This window comes from Hyposmocoma kahamanoa, unplaced genomic scaffold, assembly GCF_003589595.1.
Source record: "Hyposmocoma kahamanoa isolate Upper Pololo Valley unplaced genomic scaffold, ASM358959v1 102, whole genome shotgun sequence".
Lineage (NCBI taxonomy): Eukaryota > Metazoa > Arthropoda > Insecta > Lepidoptera > Cosmopterigidae > Hyposmocoma > Hyposmocoma kahamanoa.
The window spans coordinates 13913634-13938252 of record NW_020653337.1 but is presented as its reverse complement, the minus strand read 5'-3'; the positions used below and the strand labels follow the sequence as shown (position 1 = coordinate 13938252).

Here is a 24619-nt window from a genome sequence, read left to right as displayed (position 1 = left end):
AATTAACATACATTGCCAATTCACACAAAAAGTTACATCAGACAATGTACAGGTATTTTCCAGCTGTAAATGAAGCATCACCTATGTGGCTTCATTTACTAGACGTAGGCTTTCATTATCCAATTAGTTTACCACTTATTTTTTTAGTAGAAAACGAAGTATTGCTTACAGAGGCTGCTTACTTTATCATATTGTATTATAATCATTGTCATAAAAATGAGTTCTGTTAAAAAGTTATTGTTGATTATAACTATGTTTCATTGCCTGTACATGAGTGATGTTAGTGTACAGTTTATAATTGCGAGTTTTGTTTATTATTAAAAATGTGATTAAACGTAGGTAGATAATGTTGTGTTACTTTTCAGGGTCGTCAATTTAGAGTCACTGATCAAGTTTTCTTTGAGATCCATAGAGAAGATCATACTCTTGGAAGAATTGTTATTGGCCTCTTTGGTGATCTAGCTCCGAAGGCTGTCAAAAACTTTAAGGTCCTCGCTACAAAAGGAATTAATGGCAAATCTTATAAAGGCACTCGTTTTAATAGGATTATCAAGAGGTTTATGGTACAAGGTAAGAAGTTAATAATATTACCAATACATATATGCTGATAAAATTAAAACTGCACCCGTAACTATTTTCTAAACACATTCAAAGCATTTGGACAGCACACCATAGATTAATTTTTGGTTGGTAATTAAAGTGTTAGAATTAACGATATTTAAATTTTTCCAGGTGGTGATATTGTGTCTGATGATGGAACTGGATCCATAAGCATCTATGGGGAGACATTTGAAGACGAAAACCTAGACACTCAGCACAGTATGGCTGGATTTGTGTCTATGGCTAACAAAGGTATTGATTTAATTACTGTATAATACAATTTTGTGCTACTAATGCATCATATAATTTGTAAAGGAATTGTTGATAAATTGCTTATGATCTAAGAAAGCAGATTATAGATTATTTTTATATTAATGTACGTGTTGTCAGTTGAATAAGGCGAAGAATAGTGGAAATATAGATAGTTGCATAATACTACTTGTCCGCACATCGTGTCCCCATGAATCGGGCCGTAATTGCGTTGCTGTATGAGTGAGATGTTATTTTACAGCTAAGGGATAGCGTGCGGCAGTGGCTTGTATAAATTCCTTATTTTTTCTGTTATTTATTTTAGTTAGATTATTTTTTGTCTACAGGGAGAGATACAAACGGATGTCAATTTATAATAACTACCACTGGCACACCTTGGCTGGATAACTTGCATACAGTAGTTGGAAAAGTGGGTATTTTAAAACAATTGTGTGACATTCTATTTAATGGTCATTTTTGCACTGCACTAGGTTAATCACATTACTTTAGTTGACATCAAAAATCTTTCGATGTTTCAGGTAATAGAAGGCCAAAACATTATTCACATGGTGGAGCACACTCCCACTGACGGGGAAGATCGGCCGCTGGCACGTGTCTTCATTGCCGATTGCGGAATTGTGTTTACCCCACAGCCATTCTACATTTCCGATGACCCATATGAGTAAGATTTCATATAGATTTCATTGAGCCTGGAATTGGTGGCGCTAGTACGTCAATGTTTGTGTTGTCAGAAGAATAAATTAGTCCTATATAAGTTGACATGTGTTGAAAAAATAAAGTTTATTGTCCCTTTCTTGCACAACGACGTTATACGAAATATTTACAACATTAATTAATATATAATAATAATATTAATATATAATGTAATTACCGTATCCACGGCTACGGTAATTAGATCTAATTACCGTTTCCATAAAATATTTGTTTCTTAATAACTCGTCATTGTTAATTTAATTTTATATAGGACTAACATAAGGATCCGATTTTTTCAGTCTTTGGTCATGGATCAAGGCATCTGCGGTTCCTCTCACTATGTCCTTCTCGATCCTTGGCTTCTTCCAATGGATGATGACGAAGATGGAAATATAAATGTAATTAGAATTTTATATAATAACTACGAAAATACTACATTTAATACCACAAACATATTTGGTATTAAATGTAGTAGTTTTAACATATATTTCATATATTTATGTTTCACTGATTCATTTTAAGCTCACTCGGGTTATGGTAAATTTTTATTGAAAATGCCAAAATTCCTAAATAACTCAATTTTTGACATTACGACGTGATCGCATAATTTTTCGCACGATCATCATTTCATTTTGTCATTGTTCAACATCTTGTGGCACTAGTGGAAATCTTATCGTGGAGTATCGCGTGACTATATTTACCGGCCATTATTTTACACTATCATACAATATGTTACTTGGAATATGAATTGAAAAAATATTGTTTCGTTGCGATAATACCGGCCGGTATTTCGCACCTGCTTATAAAACCGCAAACAAAATGTAACAACTACAAAAATACCGTTATAACATTGCGGAAGTTACGACCAGTATTTCGCACCTGGGTGGGAGCGATTTAAAATGGAACCTTGAAACCCTTTAAATGTAACAGGAAATACCAAATTCATATTTACATTTTGATATAGTTCTGTTTTATAATTTTAAGGTTTGCATTTTGTTTCTTCATAATTCTTCATAACTGGTATACTAGCAAATTTTGGATGTGGGTAATTTTCAGATTAGTTTTCTCTACATAATTTTGGTGGCAATTTTCATTATTCAAGTAAGTATTCGAGTAAATTATCGTGAAAAAGTAAATAGTATTTCAGGTTACTACACTCGAATATTAAATAATACTTCATGATACTATTCTACAATATTTAGTATTTAACAGACATTGTCACCGAAATTACGTACAGAAAACTAACCTGATTATTACCCATGTAAGTAGGTAGGTACCTACAAAATATCAAAATGGGAATACACCATTTTGGGTTTAGCTATATGGGGGGTAAAAAAATAAGTTAATAACTGAAGTTGATTATTTTAATTAATTATTTTTTTAAATTCACATTACATACCTTAAACGTTACTCTTAAAATAAGTTATTTACAAGTTTTAATAAGTTCCACACAATTTTAGTTAAATTAAGAAGGCATTTTTGGTCAAGAAGAAATAAAGATAAAAAAAACATGATTGATCATGATTCCTCAATAACAACAATATAATACTTTCATTATCACATTAGTGTAATTAGTGATGCTAGTTTTATTAATTTTATTGACTATCATATACTTATATGTACATGCATATAAAGTCTTTTAGTCAATGTCACTTGTATATTATTACTTACATAACAACCACTGAATATTAATTATTATTGATACAAAAATGAAATAAAATTCGAACCAGCGTCTGTTGTCTCATCGTAGGTACGTATCGAGTCTAGTCAGATCGAAGGATTGTTTTTGGATTATTCTTTCTATTTTATTAATGTGTATTGTATCAATAATAATAAGAAACAAATGGAGTATTTTCACAATAATTATTATTGTAATTTTTTTATAAACAAACCTCAAAAGTTCGTGGAATTACATCTGTTTGCCAAGTTTTATTGGAATCGGTTACCGGAAAGTGTCAAAGTGCCAAACCGGATTCATCCCCTAGTATCCCGCCCTTATAGTTAGAATATTCTCTTCAAATTTAAATGGTACCACTCCTGAGATACCCCGTTTCCAACAGAAAATAATCATCAAAATCGGTTTACAAATGCTATCGTGGGTTGAGTATGTATATGAGTACGAGTAATCGCGTAACATACATACAAAAACATACGGTCGAATTGAGAACCTCCTCCTTGTTTGAAATATATATGAATATCATAGTAGTAAAACATCATGATATTCAATAAAAAAAATATTGCAACCATTGAATAATTATCTTCGCACTGGATATTTAAATGACATCCTTATACACTGCAGTAATACTGTAGTGTTACATAACTACCGATGGACTAGCGATGGGCGAGTCGAGTTATTTATCTCGAGTTACTCCCACAAGGAGTCAACTCGCGCTACTTTTTGTGAACTCGAGGTAGCTAGGTTCGGTTCCCGCCGAGTCGAATACTTCATTCATACTGCGCGTTGGCAATTCGTTCTCACTCGGTCCTTCACACACCTTCGGAGCACGCTCGAGTCGCGGTGGGCACGCCGGTCGTGTCCAACTCGGTGAATTGTCAGTTCGAGTTGTACTCGCGACTCGCAGTTGCTCTGTCATACATCGAGTCGAGTTAGCAGTCACTTCAACTTAAGTTACTCAATACAACTCGTCCCATAGCTAGTATAGACTGACAAAAAGTAACTGAATGCTTACCTTTCACACTACAATCTGTCTTTTTTGAAGATAAAGTAAAATGGCAGATCAATGCGCAATAGTGTTGCCCACTTGCAAGCAGCTTGTGATTGCAGTCGATAAATTCTATCGACTATTCACTGAATGTTGGTTACGATTATGCAATAAATAGCTGAACTTATTTAATTTTTTATCATCATCGGCCTATTATCTGGACAACTGCTGGATATAGGTTCATTTGAATGGTCAATTTTTGCAAATTCATACGCACATACACTACATTTAATTTTGGCACAATTTTATCTTCTTCACAATCTATCTATAAAACTGACACCAACAACTACATTACTGTTTAAAGTTTTACGAAAACTGGCAACCCTATTAATGTCATTATACTCCATCTTCAAAAAGATCGACTATAATCATTGACTTCCCATTATATGGACGTCGGGTCCGCGCTAAAAAGTGTCCGAACTTATAGGGCGTTAAAATCGTATACAGAGCGTCATTCACGCTTTAGTCTTCGTTTGTTCGACTGACAGCGAAGCAAGCAAAATTAGACAGTACTGCGATGACATTACAATTTAAATTCAACGCTTTAACTTTTTCATATTCCTTTACATGTCACTACGTTTAAATAGGTTGACTTGGGACATTTTTTTCGTGGTTTGTGTATTAGACCCGTCGTCCATTTATTTGTAAGTCAATGACTATAATAGACTAGTATTTTAACAACACCTATTAACATTAACCCCAGATATTATACTGATTACTTACTCGAGGATACGATAGTTTTATTGTTGACGGTAACACTATTGACCCATACCGCACAGAACCAATAATGCAACGACAATTTAACACCAATTTCAAAATTTATTGCAAAGTTAAAAATAACATTCCTATAAAAAGTATACGAGCTACTTCCATCGCAGCCGCCTGACTAGACGCGGTTGACTCTCTACCACCACCAGACTGTTGCCTTGCGGATGAACCGCATGCTTTAGAACACGACTCCCATTCACGGCACGCGTCACACGCCGTGCTTGGTATTGGTTGGAAGAACAAGCGGGCACGGTGACCTGGGAAATTAAATATGTTACGTCTAACATACGTAATAGTGACTATTTGTTGGATATAAATTTATCGTATGAGTAGATACGTTGTATCTGTTAGGCTCATTTTACATTGTCAAGGAACGGAATGAAAGTGGATTTTTGTAATAAAATTGCACGTAGCATATTTGGCTTTATGTCAAATGTATAACGTAAAAACTAGATACGATAAGGCAGCTGTATGAATTCACGGGACGAACAAACCGTGCGCCTAGCAACACATCTGTCCATAGCAGTTGCAGTGCCACTCAGAGCTTTAAATTGCTGAGATCTGTCACCCTGAGACATGATTGACAAAGTCTCATGTGCCTGTAATTTCACCAGCACACTTGCCCTTTAAAACCGGAACGCAGTAATGCTCACATTACTGCTTGGCGCCAGAAATAGGTAAGGTGGCAGTACTTTCCTGGACGAACGCAAAGACAACAATTGAAATAAAATTATTGATCTAAAATAAATTTAAAAACAACTTTTTTAATGATATCAAGCGACACGGCTATCCATGACAGTTGCAGTCTTAAAGATCTGAGTGACATTGCCACTGCGCCTGACACCCTGAGACATAAGCTAACAAGTCTTATGTATGTATTACTTTTTTTTTAATTTTTAAATCTGTCAAAGATTTCTCATAGATGGCGCTACGACTAAAAAGTCGTTGAAAGACCAAGTACAAAGACACGACGCAAGCACATAGAAAATTTCATGAGGTTCGTTGGTTCGTTCCGTGGCTTAGTTGGTATAGCGTCTGGCACGGTATGCAAGAAGACGTCGGTTCGAATCCGACCGGATCGAAGGAATTTTTTCTGAGTGTTCGATGTTTGTATTAATAATTAAGTCTTATGTACCTGAATTTCACCATCACTCCTTACCCTTCAAAGCCGGAACGTAGTTAATGCTCACGTTACTGCTTTGCGGCAATAATCTCAATAAAATCTGGTTTGTACGTTGCACAACTGGCATAAAGTTCATTATGCTATTGTGACAATAATTCGGTTCCATTCCGTTCCGCAGTAACATTGTATTATAAATATATCTTGTGATTTAATTCTTCTAAATAACTCATGTTGTCACTTTGGTAGGCTAATTACGTGTTGTAACGTAAGCTTGTGTGTCAAATCATTATGTAAAATGTAAGAAGCAAACAAAACTTACTCGAGTCGTATAAGTCTTCCAAAGTGGCCCATCCCGGTCGCTGTCGAGCAGTAGGCAGGGCTCTAGGCGCTATTAAAGTTGTACACTGTTCAGAAAGACGCATGTACATCCACGCCACTACTCGGGCACCACCGTTCTGTAACCGTGCTGACACTACGTGACGAGCCGCCTGTAAAGTATATAAAACATTACACATTCAGGTATAACAGTCCACTGCTTAAGAAAAGATTCTAAAGAGAGGATTCTTCACCCCGAGTCGATTTTCGACCGTAGCATTGCCAAATAGTGTCACATACATTCTATCAAATTGTCCACTTCGGCTCCTCGCCGACTCAAATAATAGGTTACATATAACGTAAAGTGATTGCAATCTAGAGTTGCCTATTGATTGCTATTCAATTCATTTCATTAGAACCGAGTTCAGTGCTTTAAAATAAAGATGTTGAATGACAAACCGTCAGTTCAGTCAAGGTGTTGATATCAGCTAAGTAGCCAGATGGCAGCTGCACAGAGAGGAGAGTCAAACCACTTTCTGTTTCGTTGCCTTGAGGGACGAACCTGCACGAAAAATAGAGTCAGCCATTTCTTTAAATCGGATTATCAATAAATGTCAGTAAATAAAACAGAGCAGGACAAAGTCAGAATGCGTTTGTTACGCATCATAACAGCATGAATATTAAATTTTACCCAGCACAAATGGAGAGTTGCAGACGATATTTGGTGGAGACCTGGTCCACGCGAGGATCCAGAGTGTAACGGGGCCAAGCGGCTGTCACGTTGGTACTTCCTTTCGCAGAGAGCCCCACTATAGCAATACCACGGCCTTCGGTCACAGCTAGAGCTGATCGAGCGTTACGGACCTGCAAAGCAACCACCCGACTGTAGCACTTATTACAATATTGTGTAAGCAACATCTGTAGTGCTAGCACAATAGGGCGTGACTCGCGCAAGAGCGACATAGGGCGCGTGATTTCTATGCGAGAATAGCAGTATATCGCGCTTTATGTAGCTCTCGTTCAAATATCATGCTAGCTCTACTGTTGTTTTGTTTTATCACTCTTTAGTATTTATAATCATTAGTTTTATTTCAATTTTACCAGTTGAGTTTGTATAAAGAGCGCATTGTCGTCGTCGATGTTGATTTGCCGTGGTTCTTCGAAGCCCGTAACATTTACAGAGATGCGTAGTTTCGTCGACGTTTTTACGGCGTCTGAATACTGTGCTAGGGCATCGAGCTGAAATTAAAGAGCACAAATTCCAACTCTAAATTCTGATTGCCTTTATCTTACCGGAAAGGTGTTCTGACCTTTCTAGTTTGTTTTAAGGTCAGATCGAAAGTACGAAACCATGAAAAAAGCAGTTAATACTTACCACTTCAGGATCTTGATCTTGCGGCCGATACGATTGCAACAAGTACCTCGCTACAGGCAATGCCTCATCTACCAACTTCGAAGCGAGCATTGCTTTGAGGCCCCAAGCCGCAGTTGCTGTTTCGAAGTTATTGCCTTTCAGCCAGGGGTTACGCCATTCATTGCCGGATAGCTTACGGGACCAAAATAGTGTTGTGGCTAGAAAGGCAAAAATAATAGTAAAAATAAAATAATATCTATGAATGACTGTATGTGTTTTTGTATGATATTGTCCCCAACCCACATTAGGTCGAAGAAATGGGCTACGGCGTAGACGACACTAGTCGAGTGTTATGCATTGTAATCAGGACGTGTCATTAAACTTACCGCTGGTGTTAGCAAATTTGTCCATCATCTGCAGTGTCTTAGTTGCAAATGGATGCCTAGTGTCCCCGAACGCGGTACTCATAACTGCCAGCGAGTATGCATCTAAATTGTCATTCACGCCACGAGCTAGGAAGTCTACTGCTTTACTAATTGCGTTTTGGTAAAGGATGTCGCCACCCTGAAAAAAAAATAGAACATTTTTGGCTGTCAAGTTATTCATGGCATCTTTCTATTGGGTAAGTATGTGCATATTATAACATCGGAAATTTATGCAATTGACCTACCTACGAAAATGATTTGGTTTGCGGGTGGATTGCTAAAAGTACTAATAATATACCTTGGTGTGCAGTAGAGCTAAAAGCGCTTGCGCAGTCAATGGCAGTAGCGCCTGAGCGCGCGGATCGTTGCGTGGTTTTGGCGTTACTGGCCATGAGCCGTCAGCTTGTTGCATGCCAGTCAGCCACCGTGCCGCTGCTGCCGTAGCTACGGGAGACACCTCCACGTATCGCGCGGACCTAGAGAGCCAACGGAGTGCTACTGCCGTCATCCTGGAATCACGAAAGATCTGTAACTCTGTACACCGGATGGTAAAATGCAAACATATGGTTTCAAATCAGAATAATACCATGGATCGCCTACAGCATCGTCACCGGTTTCTGCTGCGAAAGATCCGTCTCCTCGACGATAGGCCATTAGACGTTGGAAGCCTGCAGCTATTTGAGCACGGGCTTCCATTGTTATTGTAGTTTCGCTTGGGTCCGTCAACTGTACATTGAGTTTTTGTCTTGTTATGAAGTTATAACACTTCTAAATTAGCTAGAAATTTACGGTAAATACCTGTAGGTAATCAAGAAGGACGGTCGCTAACGCAAGTGGACGCAATGCATGCGGTGGATCGGCTGCGACTCCACCCGGGTTGCGGGTATGTAATGCACCAGCTAACAATGTGCCTGCTCCCAAAAGCGAGACGGGACCAACTCGTGTTCCGGCAGTCGGTTCTAAAGTAATATTGCTGCGTGCCACACTACGTCTCGCATCTAGAAGTCCCCATGCCCAAAGATCCTCTTCAAAACCATCCTAGAACAGTGATAAGCAAATAGTACCTAGTAACCGCGTGTAAATGGAACTATGCCATACAGGGAGTTCTAAACGTCTTACCTTGACGTCAATGATACGGAAGAGGGACGCAGAGACCCCATTGCCTGTGGCCTCGACGATGACTGGTGCTTCGCCATTGCGTACCACAGTGACCAAGAAAGCAGTGCTAACGTATGACCGAGCTGGCACCGTCACTCGGACGCGGCGGAAAAGTTCGATTTCTGTTCCATAAAAAATCAGAAAATAGTTATACCTGATTTATCGCGAAAAGTGGAAAAGAAAAGCTTATTAAACTTACTTTTAGAAGATTCCACGTTATTTTCCAGCGGCTCAAACTCGAAATATTGGTCAGAATTGTGGAACGTGACTTCAACTGAAGTGTCAACGGTAAGAGAGCTTTTTAATATGATGACAGCTGCCAAAGTTTCTCCACGTTGCAGAGAAGCTGGTAATTCAGCTGTTATCGCCAAAGGAACATTTGTAGTAAACCTCTGAGGTACAGCTAATCCCAGGCCTAGAGTTGAATGGATTGCAAAAGCGCCTACTGTCCATTCTCCAGGATTCATAGGTGACCAACTTTGTCCTGTTCCTTTACCTTCACTCCTACAAACAAATACACAGCAGCTACATTAATGACTTAAATTGTTTTAAATTGATTACCTATTTGATTTTAGTAGGTTATTTTGTTATTTTGTTTTTAATGTACTGTATAACAGTTACCCCAGTGTAACGTTGGTGAATGTCCAAGTAGGTTGCGGGTTTACAGTAAGGTAATAGCGAGGAGATAGAGGCGGTGGAAGCCGACTGAAGGCGTATGGCCCAGCTAAGGGAGGTCTGGTACCTGTTTCCGGTTGCTCTTTAAAAGAATCCCCTGAAACATACGCTACAGTTATAACAATTTTTAATACCTATGAAAATTATTCAAATAGGAATAAAATGTTACCTCCGTTTAAAGTTCGTGTCACGCCTTCCGTTAAAATTACAACACCAGCATTCTGAAATTGGAACTTACATTATAAACTTTTCTGTTACTGCTTTGTACATTGTACATAGTATTCTTAGGGTCGTATTCTAGAACTCTACTCAATGCTCAAGTCAGGATTGCAATTCAAACACAAGCACTGGAAATACGACCCCAAAGGTAGGGACTTGAGTATGACTGCGAATGCTTTAAACCATACTCAAATCCTGACTTGAGCATTGAGTAGAGTTCTAGAATACGACCCGTAATGTACCTTTGTTATCTTAAAAAGTGACTAACAAACCTTAAAAACATCTCCTGTGGTGTAGCCACCGAGATCAAAGCCAAATCCAGGAAGATGGTCTTCATTCTTGAAAATCGAGTGTTTCAAACCAATAAAGCTCTCTACCTCACGTTCAATCTGGAAAATACAAATTATACATCGGTCCTTTGCACTGCCTCCCGCTCTGTTTATGCGAATACATATTAGGCTGCTAAGGGGTTCAGCAATTCTTAAACCTCGTCCATTGGTTTTCAGGTTCTAGTCCAGTATCTATATCCGATAACATGATATAAATTAATAAATAATACCTACCTTCTGCATCTCCAGCCCGCTTCCTAATCCATCAGCGTCTGACAGTTTAGCAGTAATAGCGTTGGTATCAACGCCAAGCAATGCTGCCTGCGATCCTGGCTCACCCGACACTCTTAGCTCAATCGAACCATTAGGACGATACCCGGCTGCCGTCGCTGATGCGGGCAAGACCGAAATCTATACAATGAAATAAATAAATTAACTAAAGTTCAGATATCATCAGACTACTTCACTCCAATAAGCACTAAGTGGATTTTAAAATTAATTTCGTATTCATATTGAATATCTTTATATCGTACTCTTGGTGCCACTAATGATCATACGAAAAAATTGCTTTTTATAACGTTAAAATTATAAAAATAGGAACATATAAAATATAGGAATATATAAAACAAATTTGTATATGTGAAATTTTGTATCTCCTCTTTAAGCATAAATAAGTTAATTTTGTTCGTAGAATCTTTTTAAACCTCGCTTCTGAAAAGTTGTCATTTTACAGATGTGACCTTTATCACATTAAGGGTGCAATTTATGTTTAATGAAAGCTGTCACTAATAATATTAGAAAACATCATATACGTTGCTCCGATCCCAAAGCGAATCTAACTAAAGCACTTGTGTTATCGAAATCGGAAACAACGACGGCACCTCGAACACCCAGACGATAATATAGAAAAGTTTTTTTACATTCACCCAGCTGGGAATCTAACCCAGGGCCTCAGAGATGGCGACACCATCAACACCGGTGTGCACGCCACTCGACCACGGAGGTCGTCAACTGTCAAATGCTATGCGTAGTTTCAATTTTCATAATGATACTAGCAGTCATAGAACTGAAAGCTTCTTACACAAATATATTGTTGTTTAGGTACCTTATGTTGTAAAAGATTTTTCTGAGGCACAAACACAGAAGCAGCTAGAACTGTATTGTAGATGGGATCCAGGCGTGGGTACCAGGCTAGAATAACGCAGCCTGGAGCCATGCCTACTGTAATGGGCACCGAAATGTCCACGCTTTGTCGGGCTGGGGTCAACTGTTTAGAACAAGAGAAAGTAAAATGGAGATTAATTATTAATAGTTTTGTTATTATTCGGTTAGCTGAATCGTTATAACTTAGGAATATTTTGAAGACTATAATATTATGTTATTATAATAATATGCCTATGCATGTTTCGAGCTCTTAGGTTTTCGCGATTGTTATACAATGAGAATCAGAGTATTCTTTGTGATCTAAATCGCGTACATTTGTTTTTCAAACAAACCAACGTTTCGGTCAGGTCAACCTCTCAGTCAGCCGTGACTATAAACGTTAAGGGCCAATATTATAATATCAAGTGACGGGGCGCACAAGTCGTGCATCTGGTGTTAAGCGACACGTGTTACTCAGAACCCGAAATCGCAAAGACCTGCTAGGCATTGCCACTGTGACCGTCACCCTGAGACATAAGTTGACAAGTTCCCATGTGTACCTATGTAATTGCAATTAGGATATATTTGTATTGTGCAATACCGTTTAAATTAATAAATAAGAAAGGTAAAATATATAGGCAATTTGATAATAACACAGTATATAGTAAGATTATTTACTCGCTGCAGATCAGGCCATAAATTATCGGAGTAGGACAGCGATATTGCGCTCTTTCTCCCACTTACGAGCAGGTACTGACCTTTTGTTAAAGCGCAGGGCCGTGTATTCCTACAATCGATAACTGCTTTCGATATAGATGATATAGATAGATTTAAATCCGGAAAAATAGTTTCATTTCCTATGTGTAACAATCGCGAAAACCTAAGAACTCGATACAGATGATGTTCAATTTTATTGTAATAGTGAAAGCAGGAATGGAATTAAAAATAATTTATATAGCACATTATTAATAACAATACGTGCTTGAGTCATAATATTATATCCTACAGGTTAAATATGATTTCTATAAAAACTATCCATTGTGACTGGATCAACATTCAAACAGTGAATGTGTTAAAATAAAAAAGGTTGCGACACTTTAACAATAGCTGGTAAGAAAAGACTTAAAAGGTACTGCACCAATTTGTTTTCATCGATAACGGCCATGCGTACGCGTCACGTGCGTACGTCACTAAGCAGTCGAGAGAGAAACCACAATTCGATGTCCCGTTCCGATAATTTATAACCGAGTCTGCAGCGAGTAAATAATCTTACTATAGCAAAGATATTGTACTAGTTTTTACCTCAAGAGTTTTTGCAACAAGGATGTCTCCCCGTCCAATAACAGCATAATGCACCAAATCCATTGGTTCTGTACCTGTGATACGCGCTCGCATCACATCTCCAACAGAAGTTTCTCGAGTCAATACTTCCAAAGACAAAAATTGCCCTCCATACATTTCATTCCTTTGTATGTTCACCACACGTTCTGATACTTCTTTATACTTTACCTGTGTAATGAAAATTGTAATAAATAATTAACGCACACACTCATAGATCCATAGCACTAAGGAAATCTCTATCGCGCGTGCTATGCACACACATATAGACAACCATGAATTACAACCAAACTCCCGAGAGAAATAAATGTAGGCCATACAAATACTTCTCCCGGCCCGGGAATCGAACACGGGACCACTGCGTAGCAGTCCAGCGTGATAATCGTTCGGCCACTGAGGCAGTTTGTATTATCATAAAAAAAGAAAAAAACCGTGGTAGCATAATGGTTTCACCTACCGCCTGTCAAGCAGAGGCAGTGGTTTCGAATCCGGTCTCGAACTTCTGAGCTTTTCGATATTTAATTTAATTTGAAATTTACCATGAGTTTTTCGGTGGAGGAAAATGTCGTGATGAAACCTGTACGTTGAAGAAGGTTGAACAACCCTCCGAAAATGTGTCAAGTCCCAAACCCGCATTGGACCAGCAGTTTGGCGGACTATGGCCTAAAACCCTCGCCTGATTGGAGACCCGTGCTCAGCAGTGGGACATATAAATGGGTTGATGATGATAACATTGATTATCATAACTAATTACGAGAATTTGTTTGAAATTCGAGCTCAACAAACACATACCACTAAATTCAACGTTGAATTTGTATGCGCTTTGCTAGGAACTATAGTATATGCAGCAAAACCGTTTTTCAAAGGCACATTAGTTACATTGGCCGGTGCGCCGTCATCCCACAGCCTTTCTACAGTTACATCATCGTTAACGTTGTCCATTATTTTTCCAGATGGGTCTACCACTTCGATCTGTAACGTGATTATTAATATAAAATTAAAAACACCCTGTTTCGGGCATACAGACATATCTAGATATATGTCTGTGGAGTCAGCTGTGGTTCAGTTACACCAAGCATTAATTCTACACATTACGAGTACAATACTGCCCTCTTTGTCGTAAATAACGCATTAGCATTTTGGTAACTTTCGAAATATTGGCAACAACTTATTTTTTCTTTGAAAAATATCAATTACGTTATTAAATAAGATATAAAAAACCACTTATAGGGGGTTGTAAATCACGTTTCGCTGATACCAGATAAGTTAATAACTCAGTTTCGCCAAACATTTCGGTTACGTTATTTATGGTAAGGAAGGTAGAATACAACGCATTTCGAGCCGTTACATCTGCCATGGCGCTGCAGCGCGTCTGGCATATTTGCCTTGAACAGGGTGGACAATTTTTACGCTTTGTTACAAAAGCGTCAATGGTCTTTTACGGAAACTATTTAGTAATAAGTCCAAGAACGAACTTGTGCAAACATTGTTTTCAAGATGCGAGTACTGTAGTTGTTTTAATTATTTTAATAAATTAATTAATTTAATCCTTAATTTTAATCTTTTTTGTATTGTATATAATAATAAGTAACTTGCTTTTTTTTATTACTGCACACCTTAGAATAATAACGCACTACACACATCAAAGGTGTCTACGGGTCAAGCACGTTTTTACAATTACTGAAAACCACGTTTTTTTTAATAACACAAATGATTTATTTTTTGGCCAATTACATTTTCAAATGTAAATTATAAAAATGACTAAAAAATCCATCGGGGTAAAAAAAAAAATTAGTAAATCAGATTTTCATTAACTGCCAAAAATGTGTTCGATTCCTAGACACTTTTGATGTATATTATAATATGAATATCTAATGTAATTGAATTTATGCCTAAATAAATACTTGAAGCATTATTATTAATATACAAGAGGCCAAGTTTTTTCTTTAATGTTTTTGTGTTCAATTTAGTTACCTGCACATTGTATGACAATTCCGGTTTGAAGTGTTCTGGTGCTGTAACCTTTAGTCTATATGGCGTTCGCAGTAGCAGGATACGCGATGACACATTTTGCCTTATTAGCGTATTTTTTTCCTCCAACACAGCTTCGACTACCAGCGGCCTTGCAGCGTCTTCGGCCAGGTCTAGGTCAGTCTTAAGATCGTAAGTCACTTCAACGCCGCCATTGAAGTCGACGACCTTTCGCGCGGGAGATGAGAACACTGGTTGCAGCAGTCCGGAGAAAAACACAGCGTACGCCGACAGAGTTAGTTCACCATGAACTGGTAGACCATTGAAATGCCTATAATATAACATTTCAGTATTAAAATTGAGATTGTAATGAAAAATTAAAATACAGTCAATGCCCCAAGATACCTACCTGACCTGATATGAACCTACCTGAAAATAGGCTTTCAGGTAGGTTCATATCAGGTCAGGTGGTTCTAAGTAGATAAGTGTGAAGAAACGTGTTCAATAAACTTAATCTTTAACACTGGTTAAAGATTAAGTTTATTGAACACGTTATCAGGTTGGTTATCAGGGATCACTGGATCCCTAAAATTAATTTTGATTGACTTCCTTCTTAGATTTCATTAGTGATCAATCGTCATTTGTTGTTATTTTTTGAGATAAAAATACGCATAAATAATTGAAGATTTTTATCTCGTCTAAAAGAACTTAGGTACATTTTGCCTTATTTGTTAGTAATTATCTTTGTTCGTATCGACTTAGCAAACTCGACTGAAATAATGAATACTGACAGCTTTCTCAGAGAAAACATCTTTGTTCGTAGAATCGGTGAGAAATTAGCGATGTTATTTTTTACTTCCCTTTGTCTATTGACTTGGAATTCAATGCAAGTAAATTTCGTTATTTTCTCTTTTCTCAACAGTGTGTGGCGTCAAAGTTAATTTACATAAAAATATAATGTTACAATTACCGTGCGGTGACATTAACTGTAAAACGTCTATCTGAAAACAAAATTTCTTTAGGCATTTTCATTTCCATCTCGAACTTGGGCATCACGTAGTCAGCCACCATAATTTGTCGCGAATACATCTGCCCACGCACCTCCGCCTGTTGATGAATATTATAATTATATACCGATACCGAAGTAAAAAACTATCAAATTAACATTGAGTGGGCGGAAATCCTTAAATGATTGTATTTTATTCGTACAACTAGCGCACAGGTTAACATGTAATTACATAATTGACGTTCTTTAATTTGTTCTAGAGAATGTTATGTAGACATAAATATAGTATATTTTTCGAGGTACTAAGTATTTATTTGGTCTGTGGACTAAAACGATCCAATATACTCCAATCCAACTACTAGACCCAGTTATTATTTAGATTAAGTGCTGATTTTATTTTATATATAAACGCAACAAAACGTAGCGGTCTTTGGCCATCATGAGCGTCTTTCGAACCATATAGGTAGGTACTCTGAAATGATAATACGGCGCCACCAACTATGCGGAAAAGACACGGAAAAATAACCGAGTGTAGTGTAGAGTGTAACGTTTTCGTAATGAAAATGGTCCAAACACGAACACGTTTTGTATTGAATTTACGCAGCGCAGTGATCTCTGTAAAACTGTAGGCTTATTTACTTTGATGTGTTGTTATAATGTTAAATTATAATTGTATTTTTTTTAATTATTTTTAAGTGTTGTTTGTTTTAAGTTACAATGACATTGTTACACTTAGTGAACTTTTACCTTTTGGTACAAACTAGAAAGAAAGAAAGATTTTTCCATAATTATAGGTTCACACCATATTTCTACACAAAACTTGCAATTATAATCAATATTTTCAATATTACGTAATCCCCTATTTTAAATTATTTTAGCGTGTTGCACTGGCTTGTTATTTGCAACCTCTTAAATTTGAAATTTAAATAACTTGTGTTCTAATTTTCAATTACTATTGAATGTCACGATGTTTTACTACCTTTGTTTTCCTTTCATAAAAATGGCGAAGAATAAACAAACATTGCGTTTCAAGTAGAAAAAATATTTCGACAATTTACCGAACCAGTCGCTGTAGATATGGTATGTGTTGACAAATATAAAGGTTTAATATACTCAAAACAATTAACAGTGTATTGTTCGGAATATTTTCTAATCTTCGAATTTATTTTTATTATTTTCGAATAATACGCTGTTTGCTTTCCAGCAATCTCGATTTGCCACACTCACTTGCGGAGTTGTGTAAATCAATGCTTGCTCCTGTGACGTGGAAAGATCATTCAGCCAATATAAAACGTTGTTGCGACCGAACAGTTTTAAATTTTGGAAATTTGGAAAAGCATGTAATTACGTACTGTGACATAATACAGAAGAATAAAAAAAAATTTTTTTTGATAAGCGTGGTGTATTTCTCGACAGTTATTTTATACCTCATTATTTTTATCATATTTTAGGATTTTTACCCATATTATATGTGCTTATTTTGTACTTTATATTGCGAATCTTCGGATAAATTCTTAAACCTCTTAAACTCCATTAATGTGAACTTTAAATTAGGCATAAAAAACAGAATTACTAGAAATAATTATAAGGCAATCTATGACTACACCTTAAATAAGGGTCTAGAAATTATACTGTAAGCTTTAATAGTTAGATATTGCGCTTGAATAGTAAAAAAATATGTCGTCCAAAAACGGAGTTGCGAGGTTTTAAAATTTAGCCGATGTTATCTATCAGAGCCCTAGTAATAACCATGATTAAAGCGGTTTACTTGAATAGTCCATTGGCCTAACGCGGGTTCATCGGCGAGGAGAAGTTCTCGTGTGAGTAACCCGCGGTCTAAGTTCGAAGCGACCCATTGACGTACAGGCGACCCACCGGAATCCAGCACGCTCACATCCACTGCGCCAGTCAGCGGCAACAAGTACCTAAGCAAATGCGCAATCGCTTAGTGAGGTTAACGACCGCACCGTAACCAAACGTAATCTCATACTCACGAACTCCGTGTCGGTGATGGTAAAGAAAACGAAAGTATCTTTCTTTACTGCTATTAGATAGTGCGCGTGACGACTTAATTACGTACGTCAATAATTTTGAAAAATTTGTAATGTACAAAATCTTACTTGTCCAGAGCGATCACTCTAAATTTAATAACATCTCCAGGTTGATACACTCGTTTATCTGTTTGCACGAATATGCAAAAGCTTCGTGGTTGGTAGATCAAGGGCGCCGATGATGAGAATTGTGGGCCTGAAGTCGATCGTGCCATAAGCACATATTGACCAGGGCCAGGGTCTCCGATCTGTACGATGTCATAATTTTTAAGTTAAGCAAGTGCGCAAAGGTTGCGTAACAATGTTACGGAATAATTGTGTTGTTGCTCACATCGAGGTCAATGAGGCGGGAGTTGGCGGTTTGGACTTGCACTTCCCGTCCCTGTGAGAATTGTTCACCGGTGGCGCGGCGTCCCTCCACAGCGATATACAACGTCTGTGGGCGGGACCCTCCAGATACCGCAATGCGATACGATCCGAACGGACGCAGTATCCTCGGTCCCAGTACGGATACGCTACAAATGTGCAAAGTAATCAATTAACGGCTATTTACTAACTCAGTTTACTCGTAGACTAGTGAATCACTGCAGCGAATTGAAAAGAATGATACCTATCCATTCTATTGTTTAAAAATTGATAATAACGTTTCAATCTTTCGCATTGATTAACTAGAAGAAGACAGTACTTTGAGCGTGTTCCATATAAACAAGTTTCAACGTTATGAACCACTGGCCACTGTGTATAACCAGGAGGTCTATCACGAAATTCGAAGCAACGATCGAAGATCGTGATTTGACACTGTATATAAAGTATTTGGGAACACCTTACTCTGAATCGTCAAATGACAACTATCGTATCGAATTTTGGCATTACTTTAATCGTAAAACTGATATGTGTAGTACGTATAGGCTTCGTTGCGGGCGCAGTCAAGTAGTATCGTATTTCGTGGTAGACCTCCGGAATGTTTAATTTGAAAAAAGAATGACTACAATCGTCTTTTAATTTCGTAATATAGCTAGTGATATATATGAATGTTGTTGTCATAATTCAACCTCTTTTTAGCGTTCCTCTATGTGCAAGAGGAGGGTAGGAGAGGAGACGATTTATCAAAAATTTGGACATTAATTAATTATTATTTCGAATGTTATGGAACATTCGAAATAATAATTAATCCCTATTAAAATTTCAATCTATCTATATCAGCCAAATTATTTGAATGAAAATCAAATTACAAAATTCCTAAGACTCAATTTATATTGCGGCGGAACGGAATGGAATCGAATTTTTGTAACGATATTGTACATAGCATAATGAACTTTATGGTCAATTGCCAAAATCCTCCGCGGAATCCTCGAGAATGCTCGCGCATTCCGCGGAAGATTTTGGCTCGTATCTAGTTTGTATGTTAACAGTTGACCATAAAGATCATTATGCCATGTACAATATCGTTACAAAAATTCGCTTCCATGTCGTTCCGCCGCAATATAAATTGAGCCTAATTGATCGGGACTGCTACATAGAAACCTCGTTGATGTCTTTATTACGAATACGGTACTGAAACATAGTTGTAATTATTGCTATTAACTTATGTTTTAAATGAAAATGGAATTGCGTACGTATTTATCCGCAGATATTATTGCATCGTGGTTACCATATATATTTACCAGTTGCCCAGTAATCTAGGTATTCGGAATTTACATTTACCGCGAGTTAACTTGAACAAATGAGTAAAGCAATAAAGAGACCTACGTAATTAATTCATAGAACTTACCACTGTATGACAGACGGTGTGATCAGGACTACAAAAAGGCATTGTAGTATCATTATGAGAGTCATCTTACTGTAATAAAAACAAAATTATGAACTGTTTAAGTCCTTATTCTAAATTTGACATAATTAAGATTTTAATTTAGTTTTAGGATATTACTTCTATGTTTAAACGGTACTTAACACAATCTTATTGAAATTTCGAAACTACTTTTATATTATTTAATATTTACATACATAAAAATATTTATATACTTCACGCTTTTTCTTATCGGGGTAGGCAGAGATAACACACCGTCTCCGTCGTGCCACGAGTGCGGCGCTGCGGATGACACCGCGCAGCACACCCTAGCCGGTGGGATGAGCAGCGCCGCACTCTGACGTGGACTGTAGGGCAGAACCTCTCGCTGCCGAGCGTGGTTGCCGCCATACTCGATAGCGAGGAGTCCTGGGAGGCGGTGGCCTCCTTTTGCGCAGAGGTTATGTCGCAAAAGGAGGCCGTGGAGCGGGTGCGCGAGGATGCAGCGGACGCGCACCCGCTCCGGCGCAGACGTACGGGGAGAAGGCGAAGGCAGTTCGCTGCTCGCCTGATCCCCTAGTGATACCAGCGGGCTCTGGACAGGGAGCCCGCATTGCACGGCCTCACTCGTCTGGGGGGCGGGTCGGAGGACAACCGACTCGCCCCTCCGTTGGCGCGGGAGCCCTGGCGTAAGCTAGGGCGGCCGGACGGCGTCGTAGTGAATGTTCACTGATCCCACGGCGCCGACTCAACCGGCGAGAGGGAAACCCGGGGGGGGGGGGGTTTAGTGGGGTAGGCCTTCCAGTCTGGAGGGAGAGTCCCCACATAACCCCTGAGTCTCCCTGGGCTCAGGGGTATCCATAAAGATTTCCCCCGTCAAAAAAAAAAGGCAGAGATAACACATCTTTCGCCTCATCGACACGCATCAATGCTTAATAATAATAATCCATTTATTTCAGATACATTCATCCATAATATTTGTTAGTAAAGAAAAATACTTAAGCTAGTGTTTCAAATAATAATAATAATGTTATAGCTTTAATACACGCTCGATGGTTAAGGACACTTTTGACCAGAACGACTTCAATTTGGTCATGGTAAGTTCACCATACCAAAACTCACCTCATAAATCTGTTTTGTCAGTCTTCTTTCATTCACTCTTTGATCCATCTAAGCATCCCTTTCTCTTCTCTCTCACTACATTTTCTTTTAATCTCATTACATCTTTGTCACTACATTTCTCCACGCCGCAACACTCTCTAATTACACTGTTCCGTAATTTGTCAAATTCAAATTCAAAATAATCTTTATTTCATAGGTAAGCATTATTTTACACTTGAAATCGTCACAATGGTTAAACTCTACCGCTCATTCGTAAGGCAGATTCCCCTGAGAAGAATGAGCAAGAAACTCTAGGGGTTGCTCTTTGTAAATAACATTTACAATATATTTTTTTTTATTTCAAATACCAGAGATCGAGACTACCTCCATGAGCTAAACGGGTTACTACCACGGATTTTTGTCATCCAAGTACGCAGAACTTGTATAAAGTTTTTGTTTCACTATAGTTTTAAACCTCGTTAAAGGCAAATTTTGTATATCAACCGGAATCTTGTTATAGAAGCGTATACATTGCCCCTTAAATGATTTTTTGACTTTGTGAAGTCGACTATCAAGAAAAGCTAGTTTATTTCTATTCCTCGTATTAATGTTATATCTGTCACTATTTTTCATAAATAAATTATTATTCCTTTTAACATAAATTACATTTTCATAAATGTACTGTGAGGCTAGTGTAAGAATGTTAATTTCCTTAAACTTATCTCTCAAAGATACTTTGGGGCCTAGATTGTAAATTGCCCTAACTGCACGTTTCTACAGGACAAAAATTCTATTGATATCGGCGGCATTACCCCAAAGCAAAATGCCGTATGTCATTAGACTGTGAAAGTAGCTGAAGTAAACCAATCTAGCGGTTTCGACGTCTGAAAGTTTCCTTATTTTTTTAATCGCGTACACTGCAGAGCCGAGCCGTTTTGATAGCTTACTTATATGGGGACCCCATTGCAATTTAGCATCTAACGTTATACCTAGAAATACAACTGTATCCACAAGATTAAATTTTTCGTTTCTAACTACAATGTTTGTAACCGTCTCTCTAACATTGGGTAATGTAAATTTCACACAATTTGTTTTTTTCTCATTAAGAAGTAGGTTATTAACAGCAAACCAATCAACTACTTTAGATATAGCATTGTTCACATCGTCGTAGGAACATTGGTGCCTTTTAACTTTAAATAATAAGGAAGTATCATCAGCAAACAATACTATCTCATGTTTTATACCCTCCATAAGGCTAGGTAAGTCATTAATATAAACTAAAAATAAAAATGGGCCTAGAATTGAACCTTGAGGGACACCCATGCTAATTGCAGCTCCTGATGATCTCGTACCGTTAACATCGACCCTCTGTACCCTACCACGCAAATACGATTTAAGAAGGTCGAGATCACGTCCCGCCACACCATAATGGTGAAGTTTCCTGACCAGTGTATCATGGTGCACATAATCAAAAGCTTTGGAAAAGTCACAGAATACACCAATAGCATCATGTGAGACTTCCCATGCATCAAATATATGATTAATCAACTCGACACCAGCATCGGTTGTAGAGCGACCCCGAGTGAAACCAAATTGTCCATCAGATTCACTCCAGCCATACTTCTCAAAACTCTCATTTCTACTGCATTAATTCTACTTTTGTGCTTCTTCTGCTAAACCTAACATTCACTACCATACATAAGTGTAGGAACCAGCACTCCATGGAAGCCAGTTGTGCCTTTTTAGACACTTTCCAGCTGCTTTATTTAATATTCATTACAAAAATATAAATGTTTCCAAAAATCAGGCAATAAGATCAAATATATTTAGATAGATGTAAAAGACATATTAAATATAAAAAGTTTCTTTACTCAGTTATAAAAAAAAATACACAAAGTTTTATCAAGACTCAATGTTATTATTGCAAGTTTGCGAAAAGGTTTTGAATAGTTACGCAACTTACTCCTCTATCTACAGATGTTGACGTTACCACATAAGGCTCCTTTAACTGCCTTCCAAGAGTCGATTAATATGGCAAACGTTAATATTATAAACAACTAATGTGTATGGACGCCATTGTTAAATTCAAAGGTGTTTTTAACTTTATCTTGAATAAATATTATGAAGAGTGCAATAATATTTTACTAATTTAGCAATTGTTATAAGGAAGAAAGAAAGTACGTATTTACACACATCAAAATGTCTAGGGATCAAGCACTCTTTAGATAATAGTTTCCCAAAGTGGTCCCTAACATCCCCCAGTGCTCGCTGAAGAATTCTAGGGGGGCAGTATGGGCTTCGGAAACAATTGGGGGCATTGACGCTGTCCAGAAAAAAAAACTAAATTGTCTATATAGTATATAAACTATACTACATATATATAACTTTTTTATTGTGATTTTTGTGCTAAGTGAATATAAAAAAAGTGTTTTCAATTATTTTTTAGTGGTGGGCGTTGAAATTTTTTCATCTTGGCTTAGTGGGCGGTGAGCCAAAATGTTTGGGAACCTATGCTTTAGATAATCAGGTTTTTTAATGAAAGACAGAAATCAGGTTTTTTAATGATTTTTTAACAACAACGGATTTCTTTTTGGTCAATTTCATTTTCAAATTCAAATTATAAAAATACATCGGTGTTAAAAAAACGTGATTTTCGGTAATTGGCAAAAACGTGCTTGATCCCTAAATCCATTAATTGATACGTGTTTAGCCCACTTTTTATGTGTGTATATACAAGTTTTTTACTTTTGTATACTATTATTAAATCTAGCTTTGTTTACCTACTAGTCATGCATTACAGATTTAATAAATAGTGTTGTTACATTACATATTATTGTCGTGGGTGTATCATTATGTATAGAATTCACATGTTTGTCGTATTGGCTCACTGTCCTTGTGTCCCAGCTAGTCTGACTCACTGTGTCAACATTCAGCGTTGGCGGAACAGCCTTTTTCGCTCGCTAAGGAAAATAAACTTTAATTTCTTCCGAGAAATAGCTAAAGCTTTCATACTAAAGCAATTGGATTTAGTACAATGGGAGAAATAATAGGCTTTGGATAGTGAACTTTCTCTAGGCACGCAAGGCGTGTTTACTACTTTTGGGCATAACATAACAATCGGTGAGATCGTGACTTGGATCAGACAATGTTCTACAAAGACAGTAAAATAAAACATTTGTTTACGTAGTTATTTCCATACGAGCACAGTAGCGAATGTAGGACATTATTTAAAGTAAATACATCAAATACAACAAACGTTTGTAAGTTTTTATAAACACTTAGTTGCAAAAGTTATGTTCTTGTTCTAAATCCTTTGATGTCCTCACCTGTTGAAATACGATAGACACTTCACTTACACTTAAAATTACTGTAACTTAACACTATATCACAGCTCCTTTCAAGCAGGCGCACATAGTAAGTGCACGAAGCGGCGTCGAAGTGGAGCGCACGAAGTCGGCGCAAGTTGCACTGGAACTGAGTCAACGAGTGTCGCGGCGCCTACGCATACCGCAGGTGGGGCGCCGAGAAGCCTTGCGAAAATCCGCAGCGTCGACCATGCCTACTGTACCCA

General features: G+C 37.6%; 2 protein-coding genes across 7 annotated transcripts; one reads left to right on the top strand and one right to left on the bottom strand.

The window, feature by feature from the left end:
- The first annotated feature begins 176 nt into the window (after positions 1–176).
- LOC113237445 (peptidyl-prolyl cis-trans isomerase B1-like) lies at positions 177–8029 on the top strand. 3 transcript variants are annotated; one of them, XM_026473933.1, is made up of 7 exons: positions 177–279; positions 366–570; positions 733–852; positions 1197–1279; positions 1389–1531; positions 1863–1961; positions 7822–8029. In XM_026473933.1, the coding sequence occupies exons 1-6, from the start codon at positions 217–219 to the stop codon at positions 1957–1959; spliced, it is 711 nt and encodes a 236-aa protein (XP_026329718.1). In that variant the 5' UTR covers positions 177–216; the 3' UTR covers positions 1960–1961; positions 7822–8029. The 3 variants fall into 3 exon arrangements, with proteins under 3 accessions (XP_026329718.1, XP_026329727.1, XP_026329712.1); XM_026473942.1 differs by lacking the exon at positions 7822–8029 and adding an exon at positions 2030–2688 and having other exon boundaries at positions 1863–1959; XM_026473927.1 differs by lacking the exon at positions 7822–8029 and having other exon boundaries at positions 1863–2688.
- LOC113237428 (CD109 antigen-like) lies at positions 4832–24518 on the bottom strand. Of its 4 annotated transcripts, none has more exons than XM_026473897.1 (26): positions 24375–24518; positions 19933–20001; positions 18493–18676; positions 18231–18409; positions 17879–18035; positions 16075–16211; positions 15108–15435; positions 13926–14105; positions 13098–13304; positions 11758–11919; positions 10887–11063; positions 10596–10712; positions 10274–10325; positions 10051–10201; positions 9629–9933; positions 9391–9551; positions 9070–9309; positions 8858–8997; positions 8570–8780; positions 8233–8410; positions 7868–8064; positions 7594–7731; positions 7184–7356; positions 6952–7054; positions 6497–6665; positions 4832–5311 (listed from the first exon to the last, which is right to left on the bottom strand). In XM_026473897.1, the coding sequence occupies exons 2-26, from the start codon at positions 19995–19997 to the stop codon at positions 5106–5108; spliced, it is 4317 nt and encodes a 1438-aa protein (XP_026329682.1). In that variant the 5' UTR covers positions 19998–20001; positions 24375–24518; the 3' UTR covers positions 4832–5105. The 4 variants fall into 4 exon arrangements, with proteins under 4 accessions (XP_026329682.1, XP_026329691.1, XP_026329672.1 ...); XM_026473906.1 differs by having other exon boundaries at positions 23876–24516; XM_026473887.1 differs by having other exon boundaries at positions 24232–24516.
- Positions 24519–24619: the final 101 nt, after the last annotated feature.